The 15,566-nt window shown below is 40.1% G+C and overlaps 1 protein-coding gene across 2 annotated transcripts; it reads left to right on the forward strand.

The window, feature by feature from the left end:
- The first annotated feature begins 1,349 nt into the window (after positions 1 to 1,349).
- On the forward strand, positions 1,350 to 15,198 carry LOC127626535 (protein phosphatase 1 regulatory subunit 1B-like). Of its 2 annotated transcripts, none has more exons than XM_052102404.1 (5): positions 1,350 to 1,678; positions 6,109 to 6,192; positions 9,402 to 9,477; positions 12,560 to 12,676; positions 12,773 to 15,198. In XM_052102404.1, the coding sequence occupies exons 1-5, from the start codon at positions 1,565 to 1,567 to the stop codon at positions 12,964 to 12,966; spliced, it is 585 nt and encodes a 194-aa protein (XP_051958364.1). In that variant the 5' UTR covers positions 1,350 to 1,564; the 3' UTR covers positions 12,967 to 15,198. The 2 variants fall into 2 exon arrangements, with proteins under 2 accessions (XP_051958364.1, XP_051958365.1); XM_052102405.1 differs by having other exon boundaries at positions 12,563 to 12,676.
- The last annotated feature ends 368 nt before the right edge of the window (positions 15,199 to 15,566 follow it).

The raw sequence follows: 15,566 nt of genomic DNA on the forward strand, positions 1-15,566 counted from the left end.
ACACAAACATGCTGATGTTTTGTTGCGAGACAATCATACCAATATAAGAATTAGCACCCCTTTCAAAAATCTTTTGAGTAGATTTTGGGAATGATTCCTAATATTATAAGAACTTTTATATGATTTTTGAACATATGTGGTGCTGTACCCAAACTGCTAAAGTTAGTTCAGGGGATGGTGCTAATGATGTTTAACAAGTTTTGTTTTGATACACCAAACCGTTGGTAAGACACAGCCTTTTCTTACTTCAAAATGGTTGATGACAGCTGATATGGCCAATCATTGCAAAATTAGTATCAACAGACTCTGTATGACCCAAGAATACCTGGAGACCAAGCTCATGATTTTAGGCCAAATGGTTCAAAAGTTATTAGCAAATTGTGATTCTTTTACAGTAGGTGGCGCTATCACCAAACTTGGCAGGTACCTTCAGATCATGGTGCCAATGAAGCACTCCAAGTTTCATTTCAAAAGACCAAAGCATTGCCAAGATTTATTCTCATCTTCTGTTTGGCTTACTCATGGCTAAATCCGTTGATGTGTCATAAGAAAACGGGTTGAGATCAAAAGGCTTAAAATAGCCTTTGGTCTGTGGCTCAAAGTGATCTCATACAAATTTGGGACAGATTTGACGCAGAATGTGAGATATGTTCGCAAAAGTACATACATTTCAAGATTGCACTCAAGGTCGTAAATGGGGATTAGAATAGAGGGATCTGTTGAAAAGGTCAGTGGATGTATGATTTATGTGTGGAGGCCATATGAGCTGATAAAAAGTCAAATTGTGAACTGATTGTGGCCCTAGAGGGATTAAGTTGGAGATACTGAAGTAGGGTGGATTGATGATCAGACCCTCAGCAATTAGAGTGCCAAATTTCACAATTATCCTATGTATGGTTCAATGGGCTACCATAGACTCCCAACCAGAATAATAAGAAGAAGAACACTTACAGAAACAATAGGGTCTCTATCCCTTCAGGGCTTAGCCATTATTAAGAATGCTAGTGGATATAATAGGGGTTTCACACCTTCTGGGCTTGGCCCCTAATAACAGTTAATATATGCCTAATGCCTTCGGTGCATGGTTCCTAATAATAATAATAATAATAATAATAATAAAAAGAAGAAAATCAGGACAAATGCAGTAAACCTTCAGTGCTTAGTCCGCTAAAAATCACCACAATTATCAAATATCTTTCTACATCATAGTATTGTGGTACACTGACTTCAGCTTCTCTTTGTCCTGATTTCCCCTCCTCCTCTTTCTCCCTTCGTTCCTCCATCCAATCATAGCTCTTTCTCTCATGCCACACCTCCTCACAACACTGCACAGGTTAGTGGTTAAGAGACAGAGGATCAGCTCTTGGAAGAAGAAGGGACCATATAAATGCAAGAAAGAGCATACACTTAGAAATAGATGTTTTTTCTCTGCACGCACCAAAAAGGTTTAAATCTTGTTGCCCTCTAATCAAACACATTGTTTTGGACACAATGCTGCGAGGTGCTTTATGAACAGACAGAAGGACTGAATCAGCATTAGACTGGAAAACTTGTGTATGAATCGATGGACCCAGCATTTCCAGCAGAGATGGAGGGAGATATGAAAGACAGGAGGAAGATCCATTTCTCTGTGCCCTCTGCAATGCCCTCCCAACTGGATCCCAAACAAGCAGAGTTGGTAAGATCACTGTGTGTGAGGAAACAGTAGTGAGAAGTGAGAGTGAGAGGAAGATGTTGTAAAACTGACTGTTGTAGATTGACAGAAATGCAGAAGCGGTGCTTGAATCATGAGGCTGTTTGAAGCTGAAGGTGATGGGATAGGGGACATCCCAAAGGTATAACTAAAGAGAGATAGGCAAAAGATTGTTGGAAATGGGCCAAGTGATTATTAGAATTAGGATTTAATATAAAGTAGCTATATTTAATAGTATATCATTGAGATTATCGATAGTAAACCATTGAGGTCATTGATGATATAGATGTCATAGATGTTAAAAATTCATTCGTTCATGCTGCTGGCACAATCGCGTAACAGTGACATCACGCAGATGATCACATTGTGACTCAGGTAGCCTAAAAATATGTGCTTCGTGTGGAAACATCTAACTGGTTTTTATTAAAAGAACATTTTTATTTATTATGACTGAATCAACCTGGCAACATAAGGTTGCACAAATGATACTAGATTTAAGGATTAGGTCATGTAGAAATATTTCTTAAGGTAAATCGCCGAGATAATTGGGATAAAATGCTTTTTGTCTTCAATGTCGAGGACGTGGATCAGTCTGCCTGACAACAGATTATGTAATGTCTTGAGTTCAGCATCTCTCAGTGTGCATGTGTGTCTGTGTGTGTAAAAAGTGCTGTTCGTCTACATATCCAGAGTATAGCAGCACCAAACTAGTTCAGCTGCACTAAAAAGGTGCTGTGTCAAGTCATGACCCAGTTACATAGAGGATGATACCAGAGAAACTGCGTACAGAGGGGCTGTTTTGAAGATGATGTGTGCAAAACTGAGCTGTTATAGCATGTTTAAAGCAGTTGGAAGAGAAGGATTAAGAAATGGCACTCGGTGCAAATAGCGATAGATGCTATTTACACCTCTAAATAAATACTAACATACAGTATAGGGCATCACTACAGCATGTTTTTTGAGTCCAACAGACACCCTACACCAAGCCTACCCCTAAACCTAACGCTAACCTTCCCTAACAAAAATGAACCATGGTTTTACTGAAGTAACTAGGCTTGGGATCTATGCCTTTCACACTCATCGTAAATCAGAAGATTTCATAATGATTATATAGGGTGATATATATTATATGAATATTGGGATTTTTTTCAGATATAAAAAGGGCTACCCTTAGCACAATAGTTTGTAAAGATTTCTGTATTTTTCTGGTTAGACATTATATATCTCTCTGCTATAAAACTGCTTTAGTTTTTTCCCCAATCATGTCAACTACATCTGAGAACATTTTTGGTTTTGATACGACAAAGCAATCAAAAATTATCGCATTACAAATGTAAGTTTAAGGAGTGATGGCGGCGTAGTGGGCTAAAGCACTAAACTGTTAATCAGAAGATTGCTGGTTCGATCCCCACAGCCACCACCATTGTGTCCTTGAGCAAGACACTTAACTCCAGGTTGCTCCGGAGGGATTGTCCTTGTAATAAATGCACTGTAAGTCGCTTTGGATAAAAGTGTCTGCCAAATGCACAAATGCAAATGTAAATGTAAGTTATCATGGTGTCCAAAAACCTCTCCAAACAAAAAAACATATTATTATACATATTGTATTTGATTATAAATCAAAATGGAACCCTTCTGATTTGTCTGCAAATTTCAAACCACTTGTACAGTCACAATCCCTACATGCATTACAAAGTAGAGCTTCTAAGCTTTCAAACAATACCTATTTTGTGTTGGCTAATATTTTGACAATATTTTTTTTCTTCTTCTCATGGGCCAGTGATCCAAGCTTAAAGGGTTGATATAAGTAGTATTAAAGGAGAAATTAAGAGCGGAGACAGGAAACAGTTTGGGAAAAAGTGAACAAAAGACGGAATCGAACCCGGGTCTTCTGTGTGAATAAAGCACATCCTTATGCGGGCACATCCTTACACTTGGGTTATCAGTTTGCAGTTTGACTTCAATTTCTGTGTTTCCACCAGACCATTGGAGTGCAAATAGCAGCGCTGTGTTGCAGGTGACATTTACACCTAAAGCAACATCTTTTTAATTTCATTTGGTTTGATCAAACCATTTCCTCTTTTATGCTTTTGGATAGACCCTTGCAAGAGCATGAAACTAGTTCAGCTGAGATAGGGCTGTGCCAAACTGACCTAGTTTCTGTGAAGAAATTATTAACTAATGCCCACCATCATGGGTTGGGATGTGAAACTAACTAAATAGCTTGCCTGAGGCTGTATTGGTCCATAAGTAATTATATTTGCTAAGGCAAGTATCACTATTGTTATATTGCTGATACCTAGGTTTATGAATTTGAATAAACCCCTAATCCCAAGTATTAAAATTCAGTTTGTGCTACAGACATGAATGATACATCAAATCTTTAGGTAGTACATTTTTATAGAATAGTCGTCCTAGAACCCAAGGGCACAAACTATGCAGTCTCATTAGAGGACATTTAATTCTTCATGGGTAAATCATGTATGAAGCCTAATAGATTTTGAAAGTCAATTTATTTACAGCATAAATTGTATATTACATGATGTTATTCAGGGCCATTTATTTAAATCTTCTTTGTCTCTTATTGTGTCTGCAGCTCATAAGTGCTGGCATGAGATGATGCAGATTTATATGGTATTACATGTTAAATATTCATTGGATGGACATTTCCATAGCACCATATTCAAATAAGTTGCCATCAGCAGTTCAGCTGATTGTATATTGTGTTGGTTTTATTGTTCCAATACTTTCTATGATAAATAATTGGCTGATACAATTACTGTTCTTACTGCAATATATCATTCTAATGTCCAGATATGACTGCAGAAAGACATATCTTTCTTTATCTCATTTTGAGCTCATTTTGCTGATATTGCTGGTATCTAAATAGTTATGTACAAAGGACATGCATGTGCTATGTGAAATATGGAACAGATAATATAGTCTCAGGAGAAGGTTTCACAATACTACAAGGTGGCAAATTAATACAAAAATTTACGACTTATATATCAACCAACAACATACGCTTCACAAACCCACATTCGAACCTAGAAGTGTCACTTTCTTATGTATTTTACATCAGGGCTTTTAATATTAAAGGTGCACTCAGTAACTTTTGCCTTTGTGTCATCTTGGACTTACACTGACACCTAGTGGCTTGGATGCAGCATCATTTAAAATCAATAGTTTTCAGTTTCTAGATTAATTTTTTGCGTCTCTCATTGGTGGGTGCAGAACTCGTACCTCGTACTATTGTGATGAATCACAATAGTCTCTTGAGATCGATCTGAATCAGGAGTATTGAATGCCTGGATTATTACACAGATGAAAAACCATAATGACACATGATGTACATGTCTTTTTAAACCGTGACAATTTGACAAAGAACGTAATCCTGTAGAAAGGCATTCTGGTTTATAATTTCACACAGTGAGCCAACAGATGGTTTGCCGGAGGTTCACCACTAGCGGCGACGGGCTACAAATTTCTGGCAAACGTTTGTGGTGAATCAAAAGTTCATTTGCATGTGAAAATAAAGAGTAAAATAGTTTGCGGCTAGTTTATATTTTTTGTCAGGGTGTCCATGATGTGGGTGTCTATGTAAGCATGTGCCAGACGGACGTCTTTGACAATTGCACCGTGTCTTGTGGTTTTTTCAGCATCACATGCAGATGCACTGTCAAGTAAAAGAATACTCAAACCTTTTAAAATGCTTCTCAAGACACATCCGTTTATATTCGTTGTGCTAAGTCTAGCATTTTTAAAGTGCCTGAACGTAAGCAGTCTGAATGGCCCCTAGGTCATTGTCAGTGCTTTGCACATATACAACATTTTAATGCACCATTTTAGCATTAGAATTTGCATTTTTTCCTTAAATTCGATTAATATTATAATTTTTCATTTGAATTTGACAGCCTCTAAGTGCTCAGTGTATTCTGCATCATTTGAAACACTGCAGTCTTTTATAAAGATTTTACTTGGTTTGGGATCATGTGAACAAATGTAAAAAACTAACATCTGTGCACATGCATGTAAATCAAATTCCAGAATCTGTCTCATTACTGTTGTCTATAGAGCCTGGATTTGCTGTTTGCACTCACAACAGACAACAGTTCCACAAAAACATCAAAGTTTGGCAAATTGTACATTGGATGGTCTAAATTATATTACAGCTATTAGCAGGTTTTAAAGGGTGTGTTCACCCAAAAATGAAAATTATGTTGTCATTTACTCAACCTCTTGTTGTTCCAAACCTGTAATGTGGAACACAAAAGGAAATGTCAGGGATTGTTTGCTTTCATTGTAAAAAAAAAAAAAAAAAAAAACATGCAATTAAAGTGAATGGTAACTGAAAACTTTAGTAGTGAACACTGGTAACATTGTGATTTTAACTGATTGTCAATGTTTTCAATCAGATTCGGCGCCGAAGACCGACACCAGCAACCCTGTTCAAACTAACAGATCATGCATCTCCAGACGATGACAGTATCATCCATCAGGTTCGTTATACCACTGTTTTACTTATTTCTTTCTTATTCTTATTTCTGTGTGCCATATAGTTTCATTAAGAAATGATGGTATTTACATTTATCGTGAAGTGTGGTATTAGTTGACCAATATTGGATTTAGGCGATATCAAAAACTAAGCTGGTGGAAAAGGTGGTTAATCAATTGGCCATTAGTTGATTTAAGGAACGTTATAAATGTCTTAGTCTTTCCTTTCAGCGACAAGCAGAGACACAGAGACATCAAAAGTCCAAAATAAATAAAATCCTAGATGCAGTTTATTGTGCAACCAAAACGTCATGGTTACTGTTGTAACCTCCGTTCCCCGAGGGAAGGAACGAGACGTTGTGTCGAATGTAGTGACACAAGCTGTCTTCCTGGGATGGCAAACATACCTCTGAACCTGAGAAAAGGCCAATGTCAAGTTGGCAGACAGAATTTGCATGCCCTGCCCCAGACATACGGGTATAAAGGAAAGCGGGGCAGCGAGTGCCAGTCAGGATTTTGCACTGAGGAGCCGAAAATAAGGTACGGCCATTTGGTAGGTCTAGTGCTGTGGCAGGAGGGACACAATGTCTCGTTCCTTACCTCGGGGAACAGAGGTTACAACAGTAACCATATATGTTCCCCTTCTGTCACTCTCTCGACGTTGTGTCAAATGAAGTGACAGAAGGGGTCCCATGAAAACGCACGCACTGACCGTGTTACGTGAACTGCCGAGACAGGTGCAAGCAGGCTACTGCGTGCTAGAGGCAACTGTGTCAGCTGCACGTAGCCCTCCCCAACACCCCCAAAGAGGTGTCACATACAGAACTTAGGTTCCCCGCACCCCCGAGGGTGGGAACAGGCGCTACATGACTAGCATGGGAGCAAGCCTGGCAGCCGCGCCTTTTCTCTCATTATGTCTCTCATATAGGATGTGAAGTGGCTTGGGCCCCCATCTTAATGCTATGAAATGCTTCGGGGAAAGCGGTCTTTCCCGGTCCTATTCTTTCAGGGGGAAAAGACCCTGCAGAGGCCACATCCTGCCCAGTCTAGGGGGTGGTAACATGTGGCGCAGTGGTAGGTCCAGCCTAATGAGCACGGCGACCAGGGCAGCAGGGCTGCCCAAGGGAAACGCGGGTCCGTTGACAGGGGGACCGTACCATGGGAAATATATCACGGGGAGTTTGCCTGAAAAGGAACCTGGAGCCCAACGCCAGTACAGAGCACCTGTGAGTCGTAGTGGGTCTGGACGCGAATTGCTCTGCTGAATTCGCAGGCCAGAAGGCTAGGGAGGAGAACATCCAGGGAGCGATGCTTAGTGGCTAACCTGGGATAGAAGGAGCAGTGGATCAACTTGGTGAAGGGCGCTGTGTGCAAGCGGAACACCTGACAAAACACGGGAAGAGACCGACTCAACCCTGAGATTGTCAAATCTGGCAAAGGTATTGGGTGTTGCCAAGCCCGCTGCTCTGCAGATGTCTGCTAAGGAGACAAAGAGCTGCTCAGAACATCTAAAGCACTGCGTGTGGTCCAAATAGATATGAAAAGCACATACCGGACATAGCAACGAAAGGGCTGGGTCTGCCTCCTCCTGGGGTAGCGCTTGCAGGTTCACGATGTGGTCCCTGAAGGGGGTCGTAGTAACCTTAGGCACATAGCCTGGTCGCGGTCTTAGGATAACGTGAGAATGTGCCGGACCGAACTCCAGGCAGGTGTCACTGATGAACTGCGCAACTCTTCGGGTCTTCGGCTCTGGAAGAACACCAATTCGCAAAGAAGCACCACTTTAGGGCATAAAGTTGCCTGGTGGAGGGAGCTCTGGCTTGGTTGATCGTGTCTACGACTGCAGGTGGTAGATCCACTAGATCTTCCACATCCCATCCAGGGACCAGACGTGGAGGTCTTGCAGCGTCGGGAGGCAGAAGAGCGTCGGGAGGCAGAAGAGCGTCCAGAGGCTTGGGTGCTGAGAAAAGACTCAAAGCATTTACCTTGCTCCATGCACCCGGTAGGGGGCGGGTTAGAGACTGAGGAAGAGGTCCTAGAGAGGCGTCTTTGGAACTCTTCAGCGCTGGCCTGCCGGGGCTGAGCAGTCGCCGGGCTAGAGGCGAGGGAACTGCGTCCGGGGCTGTAGAGTTTTGGGGCCAGGGTGCCAAGAGAACTGCGCGCACCGGCTGGATGACCCAGGAAGTGAGGAAATCGCACTTTATTGAGAGCGCTTTTATGCTGCCAGGCAGCTTTTATGACAGTCAGAAGTGGAGAGAAATCAACCGCATCCAGGAACTACACAGAGGCGGAAAAACATCTTTAAAAAGACGTGTCCTGAAAAGGACGTTCAATGCCTGCTGTGTATTGCTCTTTTATGAGTGGGAACTCGAACTCTTTTAGAGGAAATAAATTATTTTTAGGAGGAGAAACAATCTTTCAGGCAATGAAAGCGCTGTCAAAGCACCCACGGGTGTGGACTGCACAGCGTGCAGAGAGAGAGAACGCCAGTTGGAAACGTGCCATAGATCCAACAGCAGTGCTTATCGCCAGTAGATGTCAGTGGAACAGTGGTGAACTCAGCTTGCTGTTGCACAACCGTTCAGCTCCGAAGACAAATTCTTGGCCTTTTCTCAGGTTCAGAGGTACGTTTGAGATCCCAGGAAAACCCTTTGTGTCACTTCATTCAACACATTGTCGAGTGAGTGACAGAAGGGGAATCCTAATTATAGCCTGAAAAATAAATAAATAAATTCATTGGTGCAAAACCCTGAACTTGAACAATAAACAAGACTGAAATACACAGGGGACTCTTATTTTGAAATTTCTGTTCTCCCAGCTCACACAAACTCATAAGGGAAACAAAACATGCACTCTTACAATGTATTAATATAACACTTTAAAGGAAACATTGTCATATAGGCTAATTAATACTGTAGCCAATAAGCAGTAATTCATCAACAATAGAGTATCATTCCTCAATAGCATTTCACCAGCGATCACTTGTCTTAATTGTCCAGTGTGCCTTACTACATAATACATTTTCCCTTTTCAGAAATGCAACTCTGGTTTCTGACACAATATCACAGTATTCCCATCATGAATTTGAAGCACTTTTTCTCAATTAGTGTTATAAAACTATTTACTGATCCTCTATAAACTGTATCAATACTGTCTAAAATGTCACTGAATAATAAATGATTAGATGATTTCTGAGTGTTCTTCTCTTGTGTAGTTACCTGTTAGTGAAAATGGAGCCCTTAAGCCAAAAAGAGTCACCACAGCCATCTACGAGCCGCCATCACTGAAGGGTAAGTATGTTGTGATTGAGACTTGCGGCTTTCTATATGAAGTTTCCACCAAGTTTCCACAATGAATTCATATACATTATACAGAAATGATCCAGGATGGTTATTCTGATATCGTTAATAATGTACTCATATGACAAAACATTTAGAAATTTTGTAAGATAAAACATCGTCAACACAAGTCAGAAATCAGTGAATCAACTTGCATTTTTACTCTTAATTGATTTTAGTTACATAAAACAAGCTAATGTAACACAATTCTTGAACATTGTGTAACAATTTTATTTTTTGCATGGAATCAATTTCAATTTGTAAAATGGAAGTTCCATATTACCATGTTCCAACTTATATAATTTTAGCAAGCTAAAACCAGATGTACATGTGATGTCAGCAGGGGCGGATCTAGATTTTTTTTATGGCGTGGCAAGAGGGTGGCATGCAGGCTTATGAGGGGTGGCGACACTAAAGTAAGTGCCCATACGTAATTCTTGTGGATTATTCATTGCAACAAGTACTAGTTTGTTAATTGGAGTAACTTTCAAATTATATTTTGAACTCTCCGCTCCAGCAGCAGGAACCCAGAAAAATTTAAATATGCGCTGAGCGCCCAATGAACGAGATGACGCAGCTTACAAACACCCGTCTACATCACACAACCCAGCCATGAAACACTCACAGTTTATATAGGGAGGAAACACACTGCGAACCGGTGTGTGCCATCAACAATCAGCTCATCTGGTTACCGCACACCTGAGAGCGATTAAGAGAAAGGGAGATAAAGAGACACCACACACAAACACACACATTACATACACACAAACAATACAGTTGAGAAGGCCATTACAGTGGGGGACATGGAAAAGCTGAAACTGCTGACACTAAACCACACTGATAATAGCCGCCAGACAGGTGTTATGGGCAGAATGCAGACAAAAGAGTGATCACATGAGGCATATCTCTCTTTGGGCAGAAGTGAGAATATTTTTCAGGTGCAGATGGCACATGAATGGAGCAGCCTATCAAACAACAGAATGAATTGGCTCTTAAGACTGTATGACTAGATTTGGTTCCTTTCGTAGCCTAATAAAAAAATAAATAAATCACATTACATGTCCTTGGGAAATGTCTCTATGCGAACGATCATTCAGAAGTAGGTACATTTTCAGCAGTTCTCTAATAATTCTGCATGCCGGTGTGTTCATGTTGACGGATCTGAATGGGAATTAGCTGTTGGCATTGAAGTAGGTGGAGCTCCAAGTCACACCTAACGATGACGTGGTCCGGTGGCAGTGTGAAGGTGTTTAGCAGCCGGTACAAAGTTTTACTGATAGATTGTTCTGGCGAATTGATACGAACCACCGTAAAAAAAACTCAAAACACCTTCTTGTGGCCAGATTTAGTTTGACATGATGTCACACGTGTTCATACTTTGATTTCGCTAGAAGTGCATTGACGCTTTTATGGTAACAGATTACCCATTTTTATACTCAACTGACTGTGCACTGAAAAAAGGATAGCCGCCAGTGGGTAAACGCCATCCACCCTCGAGGGGTGCTCACTCAGCGCATCCGAGTTGTTTAAGATGGATTTTTACTCATTCTTGTGAGAACGTTTGTTCCTCAAGAAACCACAAAGAGGTCTGAACCCTTTACTGGAATGTGGCAAACAACGGGCATGCTGCCAACTGCAACACAAACAGAAACACTGTTGTGAACATCTTCTTAATCCTAGCATTCAATGGTGGGGAGAGTGAGGCTGTTTCGGCAGGGACACAGAGTGTTTCGGGACCTCTTCGGAGCTGGAGTAGACTGTTCCGTGGGCTCTGGTCCCTGCTTTATGGTCTTCGGACCATCAGGAATGCTTGGCTCGCTTCAAAGTTTTTATGCTTAGGCCATTGCTGCTGAGGCGTAACCGCAGGCTGAGACTCCACTTCCCATGTCCTTGAGCAAGTCAGCCTGGTAGGCCTGCAAAATGGCCATGGAGTGCAGGGGAAAACCAGCATGACCGGCTGCAGCATAGCCTACAAGCAAGGATGTGAGCCAACTTGGCTTGGGCTGATGCACCGGCTTGGCTTTTCACCCCAGTGCAGAGGAGAGCATAAATGGGCCACTACTGCCTCTTCAAGTATAGCCTATTTGTGCAATGCAACTTGAGCATCGACAAAGAAGCTGCACCAGAAACGTGTGATCGTGTAGGGTCAAACGTGATCGGACCATGTGCGCTGAATTTTTGAAGGATGCAGCATACAGAAATAGGGGCAAAAGTAATATGTTTAGATATTTTGTAGATGTCCATTCAAATGCTATGAAAGTTAATATAGGTGATCCACACAAAATCTTGATATTATATTTTAGAATAATAAAATAAAATCATGTGAAAAGCTGGTGTGGTGGTGGTGTAGTGGTCTAAAGCACATAACTGATAATCAGGTAATCAGAAATTCGCTGGTTCGAGCCCCACAGCCTCCACCATTGTGTCCTTGAGCAAGGCACTTAACTCCAGGTTGCTCCGGGGGATTGTCCCTGTAATAAGGGCTCTGTTAGTCGCTTTGGATAAAAGCATCTGCCAAATGCAAAAATGTAATGTAAATGTAAGCCACAATCTGTAAATTGTCTGAAAATTACCAAGACTTTACCGAATTCTTCTAAACAGTGTCTGAGGATAACCAAGGCTTCATGGAAACTACTGAAATGAAATACAAACGTTACCAGAGTAATGTTTTGCTACATGAATGAACGTTGGTAGAAAGACGCTTCCTTGTGTTATTGCGTGATCCAAACAAACACACACATGCAATGACTGACAAAGTTACTCCAACTTTCAAGTCCAAGGTGACCTTCCCATAGGGACATCAAGTATATTAAGAAAACAGATGTGGAGATGACAGACAGTGATTTTGGAATGTGAGTCAGCATATGAAGCAAGAAAGAACCCATTGATAACAGAATGACAGTGAGGACAGTCAGTAATTAATCATGACCTTGAGAAAATCTTAGGAGGTTCAGTGCTTTATCTGCTTAACTTAGATTACGCCATTAAATCCCCAAAAAGTAAATGACTTGCATTGTGTCATTGTGTTGAACAGCAGTTCAAAGAATGGCTGAAGCTCATATGCAGTTTCTGGATGCTCCACAACCAACAGAGGGCAGCACAATCTCTGATTGCTCAGATACAGAAGACATACCTGCAACATCTGCCAAAGGTTCAACCATTGAGCTTAACATTAATCTATGTTTTACAACATGTTTCCACACAGTTTCTGTTGAATTCACATCTTTTCTGTATCTGTTCTCTTTAGATCTCCGCAATGACACCAGATCAGTCCAATCAAAGTGTCAACTGGAGCGTGAGGTCACCAGCCAGGATTCTATGTCCAGCCCGCAGCCAGATACTCCAAGCAAAGCTGAGGAGGACAGCAGACTATCAACAGAGAGAGTGATGAATGAAGAAAGAAAAAGAGTGAAACATGAGAAGAAAGGAAAAGGAAAATAATAATTGTGAGTGAAGTGGAAAGGGAGGAAGCTTGTCTAAATGTCTTACTTATTGGTGAATATCACAAACTTTCAAGAACATATTTTAACCTAAATTAAAAATAAATAAAACACCAAATTATATTTTGAAAGAAAACAAAGCCTATTTTGACATATTTGATCATTATGACGTTATTCATTTCATGCACATTTTCCCAAATTTTCATTTATGCAATACATATCAACAAGGAGAAATGTTACCTGGACAGTTTTGAGAGCAGTGCAAAAAATAAATATATACTTGACATGACAAAGGAGTATATTTTTATTGCTTTCCAGTAAAAATATGTAAACATCCTTAAAATGTGGAAATTTTACCTGAGAAGAAAAACATTTAAGAGAATGTAACTTATTTTAGAAGCCTTTATATTTGGTCACACATTATTGCATATATATAGTATATACATTCAGCTAAGCTGGGGTCAGAGTGCAGGGTCAGCCATGATACAGCACTCCTGGAGCAGGTAGAGCCAAGAGCCTTGCTCAAGGCCCAACAGTGGCATCTTGCAGTGCTGGGGCTTGAACCCCCGACCTTCTGGTCAGTAACCTAGAGCCTCAACCACTGAGCCACCACTGCCCCTTTTTAGACCATAATTTTACTGGAAAACATTACATTTTTGCAGTGAGATTCACCCTAAAATGCATTTTTAAGAGATTATTTTTAAATTGTTGTCAAAGAGAAAAGAATGAGGAGAAAGAGACAATGCTGGTTTAATGGAGTTCTAAAATGAAGGATTCTGCAGGAGCTAATTCATCTAATCGTGTCAATCATTAAGCAAGAGTATATAAAGAGCTACTTACCTCACTACCGTGACATTTTTCCAAAATCCCTCCACCACCCCATCTCCTGCCTTATTTCTAACTTCATTTAGGGCATAATTAGTCTAAAAAAATCAAGGAGGGGATTATATGCAAATGTGAATATGCATATAACAGCAATCATACTTACATGATTATTGTACACTCAATACAGTATTCTCACTGATCAAGATTGTATTTATTCTGAAAGTAAGGGTCTCTTTTTATTTCTTTTTTGTGCTATTTTAAATTTTTGTTATTGACACTGCATAGTAATGCTTGAAATATTTAGTTTACTTAATGGAATGTCTATTATTTTTCTCTCAATTAAATAAATATTCACAGGGGTCATGAAATGTTACCAATTTATGATTTTATTATATTCCCTGTGGTCCACTGAATGTTATAAAAAAAATTTGCACCAAAACAGTCACAATTTATGAATATATGATAATTTTCCCTCCTGTTTTTGGCCCTCTGTCTGAAATGCTTGGTTTTGGCATTAGCGCCTCCTTAAAACTTAAAATATACAACATAAATGCTCACTGTATTGATTGGCTAACTTAATGCAGCCCCTCAAATTCAGCAAACTCAATCGGAAGAGAACCCCAACATAAAAGAGAATGGCTTCTTTTCAGAGTTTTTTTTTAAGCAACGAGATACATGACAGCGGTCAAAGTATCTGTGTAGTTCATGTTTATATGCAAAATACAGATATGTCAAATTAATTTAAAATAGTCCAGATGGGTCCCCTTTGGTGTTATGTTAGGAATAGTTAGCCACATACGGCCTGCTCTCTTAACTTGAGCTGCGTGCCAGTGGGCGGGGCCAAATGTGCAATGACACATGTTGTGGGATGAGTAAATTCAAATGAGCAATGTTTCTTCATGAACAGACAGATTTCAAAACGAGACGTTTCAGCAGGGTGGCAACTATAAATGCTCTTTTAAGAATGTGGAGGTAGTTTTGAGTTCTGAAATGTACAGTATGTTTTTATAGTACAGTTACTTCTTATATGTCTAAATATCAAGAACAAATTTTACTCCATTTCATGACCCCTTTAACTTTGGACAGAATAGTGAATGTCAGCAAAGAATTAATCATTATTATATACTTAAACCATGGTCCCAAAAAGTATTTGGACACTCAAAAATGTGCAAGTGAATGTATAAAGTCAGTTCCCTCATTCACACAGGTGTCCTAACAGAGTTACTACAGATGTAGTGGACATGTTGGACAACTATGGACATGTTCCACTACTGTTTGACAACCACTAAGTAGTACTTTGGTCTTTTTTTTTACATTTACATTTTTAAGTGTAAATGAAGTAAACAAATACTTTTGGGGCCACTGCATGTGCCAAAAATTTATTTACCTGTTCTCACACTTTGACAATAAAAATGCTAAAAGCATTTTGATCAATTCATGTGGTAAAAATCTTCTTTGTTTGTGTGTGCATGTTTGTGTGCATGCATGTGTGTGTGTGTTTGTGTGTTTGAGCGTACATGCCTTTGAGCTCATAATGCAAATTATGAAATGGTAAATGGTATTCTGCAGTAACTACAATCATTACCTCACCTGCATTCCCCCAGGAACATGCTAACATGCACAAAACACTCATTAGATTCCAGGGGTGTAGATTAGAATCAAAACAAGCAAGTACAATGCTTCACATTGCAAAGTTAATGTTTCAGTTAATGTTCACATCAACCATCAGAATGGGGAAAAATTTGACCTCAGTGATTTAGACCGTGGCATGATTGT

This window comes from Xyrauchen texanus, chromosome 33, assembly GCF_025860055.1.
Source record: "Xyrauchen texanus isolate HMW12.3.18 chromosome 33, RBS_HiC_50CHRs, whole genome shotgun sequence".
NCBI classification, from domain to species: Eukaryota; Metazoa; Chordata; class Actinopteri; order Cypriniformes; family Catostomidae; genus Xyrauchen; species Xyrauchen texanus.